Source organism: Triticum dicoccoides, chromosome 6B (assembly GCF_002162155.2).
Source record: "Triticum dicoccoides isolate Atlit2015 ecotype Zavitan chromosome 6B, WEW_v2.0, whole genome shotgun sequence".
Classification (NCBI taxonomy): Eukaryota; Viridiplantae; Streptophyta; class Magnoliopsida; order Poales; family Poaceae; genus Triticum; species Triticum dicoccoides.
The window spans coordinates 238,419,156-238,433,618 of record NC_041391.1 but is presented as its reverse complement, the minus strand read 5'-3'; the positions used below and the strand labels follow the sequence as shown (position 1 = coordinate 238,433,618).

The following is a 14,463-nucleotide window of genomic DNA, read 5'->3' as shown; positions in this document are numbered from 1 at the left end:
ATCAATCCTGAAAGATGCTAACAAGTATGCAAAGCTCCACTAGTCCTTCTAAGGACCGGAGTAAGCATCTCGGAGATGGAATATACACTTTGATGAGATGATCAAAGATTTTGGGAGTGTACAAAGTTTATGAGAAACTTGTATTTCCAAAGAAGTGAGTGGGAGCACTATAGAATTTCTGATGAGTATATGTTGCTAACATATTGTTGATCAGAAATGTTGTAGAGTTTCTGGAAAGCATATAGGGTTGTTTGAAAAGTGTTTTTCAATAGAAAACCTGGATTAAGCTGCTTGAACATTGAGCATCAAGATCTATGAGGATAGATCAAAAATGCTTAATGGTACTTTCAAATGAGCACATACCTTGACATGATCTTGAAGGTGTTCAAGATGGATCAGTCAAAGAAGGAGTTCTTGCCTGAGTTATAAGGTATGAAGTTAAGACTTAAAGCTCGACCACGGCAGAATAGAGAGAAAGGACGAAGGTCGTCCCCTATGCTTAGACGTAGGCTCCATAGTATGCTATGCTGTGTACCGCACCTGATGTGTGCCTTGCCACATGTCTGGCAAGAGGATACAAAGGTGATCAAGGAGTGGATCACCAGATAGCGGTCAAAATTGTCCTTGGAGTAATAAGGACATGTTTATCGATTATGGAGGTGATAAAGAGTTCGGCGTAAAGGGTTACGTCGATGCAAGCTTTAACACCTATCCGAATGACTCTGAGTAGCAAACCGGATACGTATAGTGGAGCAACCATTTGGAATAGCTCCAAGTGGAGCGTGGAAGCAACATTTACAATATGACCTAGAGATTTGCGAAGTACATACGGATCTGAATGTTGCAGACCCGTTGACTAAAACCTCTCTCACAAGCAAAACATGATCAAACCCCAGAACTCATTGAGTCTTAATCACATGATGATGTGAACTAGTTTAATGACACTAGTGAACTCTTTGGATGTTGGTCACATGGTGATGTGACCTGTGAGTGTTAATCACATGGCGATGTGAACTAGATTATTGACTCTAGTGCAAGTGGGAGACTGTTGGAAATATGCCCTAGAGGCAATAATAAATTAGTTATTATTATATTTCCTTGTTCATGATAATCGTTTATTATCCATGCTATAATTGTATTGATAGGAAACTCATATACATGTGTGGATACATAGACAACACCATGTCCCTAGTAAGCCTCTAGTTGACTAGCTAGATGGTTACGGTTTCCTGACCATGGACATTGGATGTCGTTGATAACGGGATCACATCATTAGGAGAATGATGTGATGGACAAGACCCAATCCTAAGCCTAGCACAAAGATCGTGTGGTTCGTATGCTAAAGCTTTTCTAATGTCAAGTATCATTTCCTTAGACCATGAGATTGTGCAACTCCCGAACACCGTAGGAATGCTTTGGGTGTACCAAACGTCACAACGTAACTGGGTGGCTATAAAGGTACACTACGGGTATCTCCGAAAGTGTCTGTTGGGTTGGCACGAATCGAGACTGGGATTTGTCACTCCGTGTGACGGAGAGGTATCTCTGGGCCCACTCGGTAGGACATCATCATAATGTGCACAATGTGACCAAGGGGTTGATCACGGGATAATGTGTTACGGAACAAGTAAAGAGACTTGCCGGTAACGAGATTGAACAAGGTATCGGGATACCGACGATCGAATCTCGGGCAAGTACTATACCACTAGACAAAGGGAATTGTATACGGGATTGCTTGAATCCTTGACATCGTGGTTCATCCGATGAGATCATCGTGGAACATGTGGGAGCCAACATGGGTATCCAGATCCCGCTGTTGGTTATTGGCCAGAGAGCTGTCTCGGTCATGTCTGCATGATTCCCGAACCCGTAGGGTCTACACACTTAAGGTTCGGTGACGCTAGAGTTGTTATGGGAATTAGTGTGCAGTTACTGAATGTTGTTCGGAGTCCCGGATGAGATCCCAGACGTCACGAGGAGTCTCGGAATGGTCCCGAGGTAAATTTTTATATATGGGAAGTCCTATTTTGGCCACCAGAAAATGTTCGGGATTTTTCGGTATTATACCGGAAGGTTCTAGAAGGTTCCGGAGTGGGGCCCACCTGCATGGGGGGACCCACATGAACATGGGTAGTGGGGGAAAGGCCCCACACCCCTGGTCAAGGCGCACCAAGATCCCCCCTTAGAAGGAATAAGATCATATCCCGAAGGGATAAGATCAAGATCCCTAAAAAAGGGGGATAACAATCGATGGGGAAGGAAATGATGGGACTTCTTTCCTCCCACCTTTGCCAACGCCCCAATGGACTTGGAGGGCAAGAAACCAGCCCCCTCTACCCCTATATATAGTGGGGAGGCGCATGGGAGCTTCACCCTTCCCCTGGCGCAGCCCTCTCCCTCCCCAACCCCTCCTCCTCCTCCGTAGTGCTTGGCGAAGCTCTGCCGGAGAACTGCAAGCTCCACCACCACGTCGTCGTCCTGCCGGAGCTCTCCCTCAACTTCTCCTCTCCCCTTGCTGGATCAAGAAGGAGGAGACGTCCCCGGGCTGTACATGTGTTGAACGCGAAGGCATCGTTGTTCGGTGCTTAGATCGGATTCGGCCGCGATCTGAATCGCTTAGTGAACGACTCCATCGACCGCGTTCTTGCAACACTTCCGCATCGCGATCTTCAAGGGTATGAAGATGCACTCCCCTCTCTCTCGTTGCTAGTTACTCCATAGATTGATCTTGGTGATGCGTAAAAAATTTTGAATTTCTGCTACGTTCCCCAACAGCTATGACAAAGAAGAAGAAGCGGCGACGCGGTTGGAAAAACAACATGAAGGGGAAATGTCTTTCGCGGCAATCCTTTTTTCGGATGGAGTGCGCTCCAAATACAACCCCACAATTGTCAAATATAGAGTTTCAAGGAGAACATGATGACCCTACTAACATGACCTTTTCGATCATTTTATCGTAAAAACGATCATTACAATAATCAAAGTGATATGACGACTCTGCTAAAGTTGCTCTTATATACGGACCCACGTTATTTTCTTTCTCCACCCTTCTCCTTCCCGCCCAATTCCACCGCCTCAAACCCCTCCACGCATCCCACCCGGTAACGGCCTACCGCTCACGCGCCCGTCACGTGAGCTGACCACCTCTGTTCTCTTCCTCCTCTCTCTCTTCCCCTTCCTCCTTCCTCTTCCCTCCCAAAACACAGAAGCCTCCGGTCCATTTCAAAACCCTAAACCCTCACCACCGAAGCGAGCGAATCCCCGCAGCTTCGCGGGCCTCTGCGGGCGATTCCTACCCGCTCCGGTCGCCCGGATTCTCCGATTCGCGCCTGCACTGCTCGGTCCGGCCGCGATCACGCGGGGAATCGTCGCGGATTTGGGCGAGGAGTTCGATTGAGCGGCGTCGTGCCCGGATCTCCTGAAGCTTCTAGAACACCCTATGCTGTGTGGAGACGGTGCGGCAGGATCCTCTAGCTCCGCCTTCGCTGGAACCGGCGCGGATGTGGGGCGCGCGTGGCGTCGGAGTGGCCGCGGCGCGTCATCTCCTCGCCGCGGTGGTGCTGTGGGCCGCGTTTTCCTCCGCCGCGTCGTTCACTGATCCCTCCGACGGTACGATTTCTCATCCATCACCCGTGGCGATCGACCTCTTACCCCGCGACGCCTCTACTCTGCGCGCGCGAGCGCGCCTGTGATTGCGGTCGCTGGGTCTCTGTGCCGTGCGCACACGTGTGGTCTGGTTTGTATAGCAGCGCGGGAGCCTTGCGCGCTGGTGGATTGGTGCGCGTGCGTGCGTGCAAAGTCTGGCTTGCGCGCGCTTCTGCTCGTGCCTGTACGCGCTCGCATAAACATTCAGATCTGGGGTCATTGGATATGGTTACGTGATGGGCACATGTGTGTGTTAGTGCTTGAAAATAGCTTGTCTTACCGCATCGATGATGTACTTATGTAGTGGAAAAAAAGAGTGGGCATGTTTTTGTGCTTGTAAGTGCTTCCCTTTGTGCAATGGCTGTGTGTGATGCTATCCTGCTTTCTGTCTGTATGTTGGTGCTTTCTAACAGGTTTACTGTTTTGTTACTGTTCTTTGGTTACATGCAGCGATCGGGATCTGGGCACTATATCGCGCACTGGAGTCGCCATGGCAGCTTTCTGGGTGGACATCCATGGGTGGTGACCCCTGCGGCGGCGATGGGGAACATGGATCGTGGCATGGGGTCTTTTGCAAGGACTCGTGTGTCGTGGCTATGTAATCCCCATTCAATTCTTAACTTATCAACCAGTTTTGCCTGTAAATTTATAGGAATGTTTGTTTTATTTTTGCTTTTTTTTATGTTACTTCCATGCAGAAATATTAGTGGGCTTGGGGTTGGTGGCTGGCTTGGCCCAGAGCTGCTCAAACTCCACTCTTTAAAAGAGCTGTAAGCTTCCTTATACAAAATTTGTGCTATCTGTTAACCGATCATGATTCTGCAATTTTGACACAATTCTTTTGGTTCCTGGTGCTTTGATGCCTCATGATGGTAGGGATGTGAGCTTCAACAACATCGCTGGTGAAATCCCACCCACTTTGCCTCCAAATGTGGAATACTTGTATATTCTTCTTGTCCTTTTTGCCTACCCTCTTTAAGCTGGGTCGAATACATTTAAATATAAATGTATGGTATGGTGTTTTATTGCAGAAATTTTGCAGCTAACAAGTTTGAGGGAAACATACCACCATCACTACCATATTTGCAGTCCCTGAAATATCTGTGAGTTGATTGTTTGGCAATTGGAGCACTTCCTTCTCAAAATTTGGTTGCAGAATCAACTGATTGATCTGTAATTTCGATTGCAGGAATCTCAGCTATAATAAGCTCTCTGGAATAGTTGGTGATGTTTTTGTTAACATGGAAAGCTTAGTTACAATGTATGGTTCCCATATCTTGATTAATGATTACTTCATCACTTTGAAACATACATCTCTTGTGAAATAAATGAGTTATTTCGTTGCACTTTGACCTGCAACATGCTGGTTGCAGCCTATCTTGCATAGATTTGTAACCTGGAACATCTCCATTCAGTATACCACTAAATGAATCATCAAATAGTATGCAACTGCCAAGTGAAATGCGTCGTGTGCATCAAGTTGTTCTAAACTTCTTGCAGTTCTTTTTGTCCAAAGATCTGTTCTAAAACAATCTTTCAGCTCATTTTTATGCTAATAAAACCACATATTTTTAATCGCAATGGAACAAACACATGCACACACACATTTTGAAGCTAAAGTACTTTTTGCATCTTTCTTGCTCTGATACACTATTTTTCAAAAGTATTGTAGTCACAGATCTTTTAGTATTTTGATCTTTCTGTCACTCAGACTCATATTTGTTCCCTCGATGCTTTCAGGGACCTGTCATTCAACTCTTTCGATGGCGACCTGCCAAGATCATTTAGTTCATTGAACAACCTTCACTATCTGTAATAATGATGTCCCTTCTGTGCTATTTCATGCACACACAGCGTAGGAAATGTCTAATCAAAAGTTTCCTTGCATGCTTTTGCAGTTATTTACAGCATAATGAGTTTACCGGATCTGTGATTTTGTTAGCAGACCTTCCATTGGTAGCACTGTAAGAAGTTTGACTGGGCTGCATTTATACTTTATTTTCCATCTTATCAATTAATGCTGATGATCATCAACTTCTTGCAGCAACATTGAGAATAATCACTTCAGCGGTTATGTGCCTGGAACTTTTGAGTTCATTTCTGAGTTGAGGTACTGAACTCTGTTATATATTGCCCTCCCTGTCACCCTTGAGGATCTTGTGCATATCTGTATGTCTGACTTCATATCTAGTACAATATGTGATTAACCTTCTGGTCAATATTCCAGGATTGATGGGAACCATTTTCAACCAGGTTTCAAACCTTCATCGTCCTCATTTTCTAGGACCATTCATTCACCTCCACCCCCACATCATCCTCGACCTCCATCTCCACCTCCACCTCCACCTTCACCAGCTGTCAAGCAGAACTCGAAGCGCGGGCCGAAACCTCTGCAACCTTTTGTGAGCTACGCTTCTCTGCAGAGTCCTAGCCACCATAGGAAGTCACACTCTCGAGTGACAGCTGCTGCAATAGCTAGCGTTGTTTGCACAATGTTTGCACTCTTCATTGTTGGATTGGTTCTGAAAAGCCGGAAAGGTGGTACATGTGGCCCGAAGAGCACCGCTGACAATATCAAGTCTTTACCAGCCAATTTGGAAGGAGGTAGCACTGGCACTTTATTAGTTTCTTCAAACCAATTTATGCAGTGGTAGTTGATTGTCAATTGATCATACAAATATTTCTGTTTGTTTCGGTTATTCTTATCACTCACCATTAATCTACTGTAAAATATGACAGTAATCATTGATCCTAAACCCTTGTACTTTTGAATGCTTATTCATGAAATGACATATCAAATTCATCCACATACATATTGTTTTCAACTTCGCATACTGCATTCTAATGTTTTATTAGGCCAGACTTGCATTCTTCCATTTAATTAAAATTCATTTGTCAATTGCAGTCCCTAAAGCAAATGAGGTCCTGAACTCTTGGAGTTCTCTTATGATTGGCCATGATACTTCCTCTAGCAATAATGATAGCATTATACCTGGAAGAGTTCCGAAAAGGAAAAGTTGGGCTAAGACATCTAAAAATCTTGCACCTGCAAAACAGTTTCTGGCAGTTGACATTATGGCGGCTACCCGGAACTTCAATGAAGAATGCCTTATCGGTGAAGGTTTCACTGGCCGAGTTTACAGAGGTGATTTTCCTGATGGGCAGGTATGGTCTCTTATCATAAGAAACGTATCATTATTAACTTTCTATATTATTGATGTGTTATTCTAGAATAAGCTCTCAAGTCTAATTTCTGTAGCTTGTATTTTAGATTCCTAATAGCTGACTTCTTTATCTGGTTTTATTGACTAAACTAAATCGAACCCTTTCGTTTCCTCATCGACAAGACATCTCATCATGCAGTATTGAGGGCTGTAGCTATGCTCATGCTTGTTGTCTTGATAAGGTCAACGTACAAGGAGCACGCCATTCTTAGTCTCACATGTCACTTTTAAAACTGTGATTTTCTTTCAGTGGTTTATTTTTTAGAAATGGTTTCAGTGGTTTATTAGATAGTCATTTTCCTAAGTTGCGAAGGTATCAAATTTGTACAAGTCATTTGTTATGTATATTTTACGTCATGCATTTCTCATTGTATGCACAGCTGCTGGCTATCAAGAAGATCAACATGATAGATTTATCATTATCAGAACAAGATGAGCTCATGGACATTCTTGGGAATATGTCCAGATTAAAGCACCCTAATATATCTTCGCTTGTGGGCTACTGTGTGGAGTTTGGGCATTGTGTGCTTTTATATGAGTATGCAGAAAATGGTTCTCTTGAAGATCTTCTGTTTTCAGCAGCCACAAGGTCGAGGGCTTTGTCATGGAAAGCTCGGATGAAGATTGCTCTTGGGGTTACCTATGCTCTAGAGTAAGTACATTCTGTCTCATTGGGTTCCCACCAAATCGTCTAATCAGTTTTATTTTGTGCTGCAGAGTAATTAATTACACCTACCTCGTATTATTTTTCATATTTTAGTTGCACACATGAAAAATTAGTAAACTTTTATACTGGAATTGGAATTTCTGGATTTTTATATCTATGTTAGCTCTCTGCAGATACATACATTTGATGTGCTCCCCTCCATTTGCCCATGGAAATATTAAAGCTACAAATATTTTACTTGACGCTCAGCTCATGCCCTACCTCAGTCACTGTGGGTTAGCGAAGTTCAGCCATTTTGTCAGCGCCACAAGAATGGTCAGTGCTCGGTAACCAAGGATAGTATTGCTACTTTATGATCTTTTCAAGAAAGCATGCTGATGCCGTTAATTTACCTGATCACTTTGAGGACACTTGAATGATCTGGGATTCAAATTTGAGAGGGATGGATGCATTAGAACCTAAAACATAGAACTGCTCTATCTCTCTCTCTCAGATTATAATTTTCTTATTCAGTGTCAAGCTAGATTACCGAACACTCGTACATGTAACATGTGGTAATTCTGAAGTTTTGGGGTGATATTTGCATAGGAGAGATTCCCCTCTAACCAATTGAAACCCGTTAATCTACCCATGTCATGCCCATCCAAATATACACAATAGGCCGCAGCATCTGATTTATCCAGTTTGAATGATATACTGCACTATATAAAATAAAATTGATTTGTTGGCCATTTAACATTTCCTCATTTGGGAAGCAGGATTCAGAAGCCCTCAGTGGTGCTAAAGGCTATGCTGCTCCTGAGGCTAATGGTTCAGGAACAGATATAATCAAAGCTGATATTTACAGTTTTGGCGTGATATTGCTTGTGCTTTTGACTGGGCAAAAGGCTTTTGACAGGTATGTTATCACTTGCACTTGTGCTACTAGCAGTCTGGTTTACTGAAGGTTTATTGTCTTCTTCAGTTCAAGAGGGCCAAATGACCAGTTTCTAGTTGATTGGGCATCCCCTCATCTCTATGACCTTAATTCTCTGGGAAGAATAACGGATCCAAGAATACGTGGCTCTATGCCACCTAAAGCTATTTCTGCATTAGGCAACATCATCTTGCTTTGCATCAAGGTAGTTTTCCATTCTCTTTTCTGGTACACTTTGTTCTATAGTTTCTTATCCTTGCTGGCAGCTATCAAGGTGAAAACTCAAATACTGCCCATGCTGCTATGGTAAATGCTTAGAACATGTTAATAGAAACGAAAGGTATTATAGCTGAAATGTCTAAAGCCACTACAATGTCTAATGCTCACTGCATTCACCAACTGTATTTCAGGAGAATTTTCTACGAGCAGTACTTCCTCCTTTAGTTAAAGGAAGAGCTTTATTGTCTCCTGGACTCTTCATAAAAAATTGATGCACAGAGCCTTAAATATTTACAAAGTCACCAAGCATGTGCCAAACGGCACCCCAAAAGAAAAAAAGAAATAGAAACAAAAGATATTACATAGTGCACCGGACAACTGACAGCTCGAGTATTACATAATCTATTAAGTGACCGCACCCGCACATCCATGCTTCGAGCGATACTTATGTTATTTCTTCCTTCAATGCAGCAGTCACCGGATTCCCGCCCGCCGATGAAAGTCATAACAGACAAATTAGTAAAGCTTGTCGAGAGCAACACGATACATAAGTTGGAGGCTGATGCTCAGGACCCCTCTTTCATAACAACCCGACCGTATTTTGAGCCATCTTCCACGGGTAACTCACTTGATAGTGCAGCTTCTTTCTTATACTCTTCACATCTTAGTCTTGATTTGATTGCTCTGATCAGTCAGCCAGGGTGCAACTGAGAGCTGCATCTCCCGGTGACGAAGACATGCTCTTCTCAAATTTTGCCAGATGTTGTTATACTTTGTGTTGTCGAGGTAGCTCCGAGTATATGAAGCGTCACAGCTCTTTACAAGTTTCTGTCGATGCCAATTGACGACAGCCAAAATTACTGCACTGAGACGTGCCGACTGCAGAAGACACCATGCGATGCTCGACTATGTGGAAGTAAGAAAAGTAAACTCTGCTCCCCTGCTTCACTCTGGTTGAAAATTTATGGAAGCATGGCAATCAGTATTATTAGCGTTTTGTCTCATGTATTGCTTGGTTGGACTCAGTTTGGCTCACATGGGGTGCTGCTAGGAGTGCTCTTGTAAGTAGTGATTCCAAGGGGCAGATCCACGTATACCCATTCTCCACTTATGTAGTTCTGTCTATATGTCCCTTCAGTCTTGTAAATGTGTGGACAAGAAGCTCGTTAGCCAGTCGACACTGGCCCCAAACACAGGATCTGATGTGGGCTGGTCCTGATCTTACAATGCTGCTCGGTTCACATGTCTTGATGTGATTGTTTTGTTTTGTATGGCGTGCTCCAAATGATACGGTACAGTATGATCTGTCCAGGAATGCATGTAGATGCCCACTCTTTCTTACCTAATTAGGATTCGATGAGGTCACAATTCAAATAACCTTATTAGTACTACTAATTCACGGCATACAATAGCGGGAACACACTAGTAGATGCCTCTCCCGGCCCCTGTCATGCACGGGACGGGAGCAATCGCTGCTGGGTGCGTACATGGTGCACATCTTATTCCTAATCCTACATGCAGTGATATCTTGTCCTGGGGCCACAGTCAGATGGAGATGCTGTTGGGGATGCCCCTCCCAGTGACCCCTGGTTCTGAGAACGGCTTGAGCAGCTCGTACGGCACGATGCCGGCGCCACACCTGTTCTTGTTCTCCGGGTTGTTGTTTCGCTGGTCGATGGTGCCCTCCACCTCCTTGAGCCTGCCACTGAACTTCTCGAATGCCGCCTTCACCATGGGCTCTGCCAGCCACGCCGGCTCGGCGTACTCTCCCATGTATTCCTCGTCGGGGGAGTGCGAGGAGAGGATGTCCAGCGTCGCCATCACCTTGATGGCCTGCATCTGCGAGGGGAGGCTCTGCAGCAGCACCTCCTCCGGCCTGGCCATGAACTTCTTCATCTCGTCGTCCCGGCTCTCCTCCACCGGGATGTTCCTCCGCACCACCGTCGGACGGTTGGGGAAGTACCCGGCGTAATGGTACTGCCCGAAGTTGACGGCGGCGTGGTGGCCGGACGTGACCCACATGATGATGGTGAGGATCTGGACGAGGTTCTCCTTGGAGTCGCACACGGGCCACCACGGCTCGTCCTTCTTGTCCGCGTGCCCCTTGGTGCGCACCTCCTCCCACCACGCCTGCAGCTCCTCGTCGCCGGCCACGTCCTCGTCCGACTTGTAGTAGACGTCCACGTAGTCGGACGCCCACTGCTTGATGGAGCCCCAGATGAGCAGCCCGTCGTCGGCGTACGGGTAGTCCTTGATGGCGAGCTCGAGCTCGCCGTCGTCCCTGCGCACGGCCAGCCCCCGGCTGACGAGGTCCTCCGGCAGCGCCTCCGTGTTGAACTGCCAGGCCGCGCCGTAGGCGACGGAGCTGAGCTCGATGGAGTACCTCCCCGGCCAGAAGGCCTCCTCGATGATGCCGTCGGCGTTGATGAGCGCCTCCCTGGCCAGCGCGTTGATCTCCATGGTGTAGCGGAAGTGCGGGTGCAGCAGGCGGTGCACCGGGTGCATCCGGCTGAGCTGCCGGTTGGTGGCGATGATGTAGGGCTCGACGCAGGCGTGCGTGCGCAGCCAGTGGCTGACCAGCTGGTGGTAGCCGGTGTCGTGGGTCAGCACGTGCGCCTTGGCCAGCTTCCACAGCCACGACTCGGTGGCGTCGGGGCCGTGCGTGAAGGCGCGCTTCCACTGCGGCTTGGTCGGCGACTGCGGCCGCGTCAGCTCGATGGCCAGCGGCATCAGCGTGCCCTCCTCGCTCAGGAAGAAGACGGTGCGGGACCCGTACAGCGTCGTGTCCGGCAGCTCGCGCACCCTGTGCACGTACGGCAGGAACACGTCGTGGTAGTCCAGCAGGAACAGCCGCTTCTTCTCCACCGCCTCCTCCACCGTCATCCGCCCGTTCATCATCTTCTCCAGGACCTCCTTGGTCAGCGCCGACTCCGCCGGCCCGTACACCGCCGGGTCGAGCTTGCTCACGATGGGGAATTCCTGCACCATGCATGCACTCTCTTAATTAACTAAGCGAACTTATTAAAAGCAACTTGATCAAAGGCTGTAAAAAAATGGTTGATTAATTACCGTGAGGCGGCGGATGCAGATAGGGTTGAGCCCGGCGAGCGTCTGCCTTGCGAACTCCTCGTCTCTGAACCACGAAAATCGGTCCCCTACAAAAGTGCAAAGTCATGTCATGTACTATGTGGTCTCACAGTAATTAACTGCTCGATTCGCACTGTACGTGTACTGCGTGCTCTGTCGGATCAGGCATGGACGGCGGTGCTCACTCTCAAGCATCTCGGGAACCTCGAAGCGGAGGACGTGCTCGGTGGTGTCCTCGATCATCTGGACGACACGGGGAATGACGTCGTTGATGACGTTGAAGGAGGTGCCGCCGTGCCCGTCGACGGGGAGCGGGATGCCGTCGCTGTAGAGGGCGTCGATGGCCGGGAAGTGCAAGAAGCACTGCGAGTTGTTGAGCAGCGGCGCCAGCGCCGGCAGGATGGCGTGCAGCCCCGACCGCAGCGTCGTCGCGCTGAACGTCCGCCCCTTGACGTCCGAGAACTGCTCGTCGCGCGGCACGTACACCGGCGAGCTCCTCTTCTCCGTCTCCGGGTCTATAGCACAACCACCGGCAATCGTTAGAATTTGGAACAAGATTATTGCTTAGCAGGTAGCAAGGGCGGTGTGCTTACGTTACGTACCGTAGAGGGTCTTGGGCCGGCCGGTGCGGCACCGGCGAGGGTAGGGGTGCTCCTTGGTGCCCAGCACCGGGCGTTTGTGGTCCATGTTCTTGTCCGGGTCGCCGAGGTCGTTGTACGTGTCGTAGTCGTAGACGCGCTCGTGGAACTTGCGTTCGCTGTGCCCGTCGCCACGCAGCTTCTCCAGCTCCTTCTTCCTCAGCGCCTCGATTCCCGGCGGCGTTTGCGACGGCAGGTATGACTGCAACAACATACGCACGCCATGGTTAGTTCCATAGTACAACCAAGCAAGCACGGAGAGAGCGTGGCTTCATGGCTAGCTTAGCTGCATGCCGTTGGCTAATTGCCTACCTTGACGGTGAAGAAGGCGCGCGGCTCGGGGTCGTCGAACTTGGAGTGCACCCAGGAGGCGACGTCGAAGGTGATGGCGGTGCTCTCGTCGCCGCCGGTGATGAGCTTGATGTCCTTGATGAACATCTCCCTGTGGTGCTCGTTCTCCACCAGCACCGCGCCCACCGGCCCGAACGACGCCGGCACCGACATCTTGGCCTCGTACGTCCCCTCCTTGAGCGTCATGTGCGCGAACCCCTTCACTTTCTCCCTCTCCCTTCCCGTCTCTACGCATCGAAGCAACTTTTCTCAGCCATGTGAAAAATCAAATCAACCGCTGGCTGTAGCATGCATGCAACGCACAGTGCTCTCTCCTGTCCTGCATGCTATCGTTGTGGTGAGAAAAGATGGAGAGGCTCACTGGGGTCGAGCTCGGAGCTGACGAGCTCGAGCAGCAGCGTCTTGCCGAAGAGGTCCTGGATGTCGTCGAGGCCCCGGGCGACGTACACGGAGGTCGGCGCCTGCGCGGTCACGACGGCCGTCACCGTCAGCGACCTCTCCTTGGTCGTCATGGACGTCGAGACGCCGACGGCCTCCTCGGTCGACGCGCAGCTTATCCTGCGCGCCGTGAGCCGGCGCCCAGAGCGGCTCCTCCCGGCGCCGGACGCCCGCCTCTGCTGGCCGCTCGCGGCCGCCGCCGTGGCGAAGAGCGGTGGCGAGGCAACATTGCTGCTCTGCGCGGAGAGCACCAGCGGCTGCTTCAGATGGATCATGGCTGGCGCGGGCAGGGCTAGCTAGCTGCTGCCGATGGATCGAGCTGGTTCGATCTCTCCCTTCTGTTCTTATGCTGATTAGTTAGCTAGCTAGCTAGGAGGGCCGGCCTCTCTCTCTCGGCTCTCCCAAGTGCTCTGCGTCCGTGGTAGTATGTGTGTCAGTTTATTTTGTTGGCTGCGGTGCTTCACGGCGATGTGTTTCACGTGCGTGTGTGTGTCAGTCGTGATGGGCTGTGCAACACGATGATTAGCTGCGTACCTGGCTAGCTAACCAAATCATTTGTCTTGGAAATAAAATGTCCATTTGAAGAGTGTATGTACATGACGCCCTATGGTATGTGGCGTGCACCTGTCTAGACGTTTACAAAAAGGTGTTGGAAAGAATTGAATCACTGTAAAAGTTCAGAACTTCAAATATAGCTTGTGAAAAAAAAGACAAATCACGTGTTGAATAGTAAGCTAATCTAGATTTGGTTGTAAATTCCATCAATATCATTTGTGTTTCGCAATTGCGCTTTCAGTTTGGATTTGAATACTTTCCTGTGTCGCTACTCATTGTTTGCATGCCCTTTGTTTCTTTTTAGATTTTATTGAATTCTCGAAAATGACAATTGAGACCGGGTGCACCAGATATTTTCTTCTACGAAAAGTTTGAGCGAACGCCACATTTGATCTTTGTGTAGGCAGCTCCAGCAGCCTAAAGAATATATACTTCCTTCATCTCAAAATAAATGTCGCTGATGCCAGTTGCTGCATGCGCAATAGAAAGTTGGCTAGTCGACCGACTAGGGCTCGAGAAAACCACATAAAATTTGTTGAACGAGCAGGAGGGCGACATTGGAACCTTGAAGCACGTTCCACACCACACCCAGCAGCGGGGTCGGACACGATGTATACATCAGTAGGATGTAGGGTAGTGGGGTCACGCACGAAGTATACATCAGTAGGCTTGTCACTTCCCGGTGCATGTGACCGCCCATTTTGGCACATCCCCCCTCCCGGA

The 14,463-nt window shown here is 48.3% G+C and overlaps 2 protein-coding genes across 2 annotated transcripts; one reads left to right on the top strand and one right to left on the bottom strand.

Annotated features, from left to right (window-relative positions):
• Positions 1-3,125: 3,125 nt before the first annotated feature.
• Positions 3,126-9,968, top strand: LOC119324207 (protein STRUBBELIG-RECEPTOR FAMILY 8-like). Its single transcript, XM_037597970.1, has 17 exons — positions 3,126-3,609; positions 4,096-4,243; positions 4,344-4,415; positions 4,522-4,587; positions 4,677-4,748; positions 4,835-4,906; positions 5,386-5,457; positions 5,544-5,609; positions 5,690-5,755; positions 5,873-6,249; positions 6,551-6,810; positions 7,250-7,521; positions 7,710-7,851; positions 8,295-8,434; positions 8,501-8,657; positions 9,143-9,290; positions 9,364-9,968. Exons 1-17 carry the CDS (start codon positions 3,501-3,503, stop codon positions 9,399-9,401), a joined length of 2,277 nt encoding a protein of 758 aa, XP_037453867.1. The 5' UTR covers positions 3,126-3,500; the 3' UTR covers positions 9,402-9,968.
• Positions 9,969-9,976: 8 nt separating this feature from the next.
• Positions 9,977-13,592, bottom strand: LOC119324206 (lipoxygenase 2.3, chloroplastic). The gene is made up of 6 exons (XM_037597969.1): positions 13,109-13,592; positions 12,709-12,974; positions 12,361-12,598; positions 11,944-12,273; positions 11,741-11,826; positions 9,977-11,650 (listed from the first exon to the last, which is right to left on the bottom strand). Exons 1-6 carry the CDS (start codon positions 13,458-13,460, stop codon positions 10,217-10,219), a joined length of 2,706 nt encoding a protein of 901 aa, XP_037453866.1. The 5' UTR covers positions 13,461-13,592; the 3' UTR covers positions 9,977-10,216.
• Between the last annotated feature and the right edge of the window lie 871 nt (positions 13,593-14,463).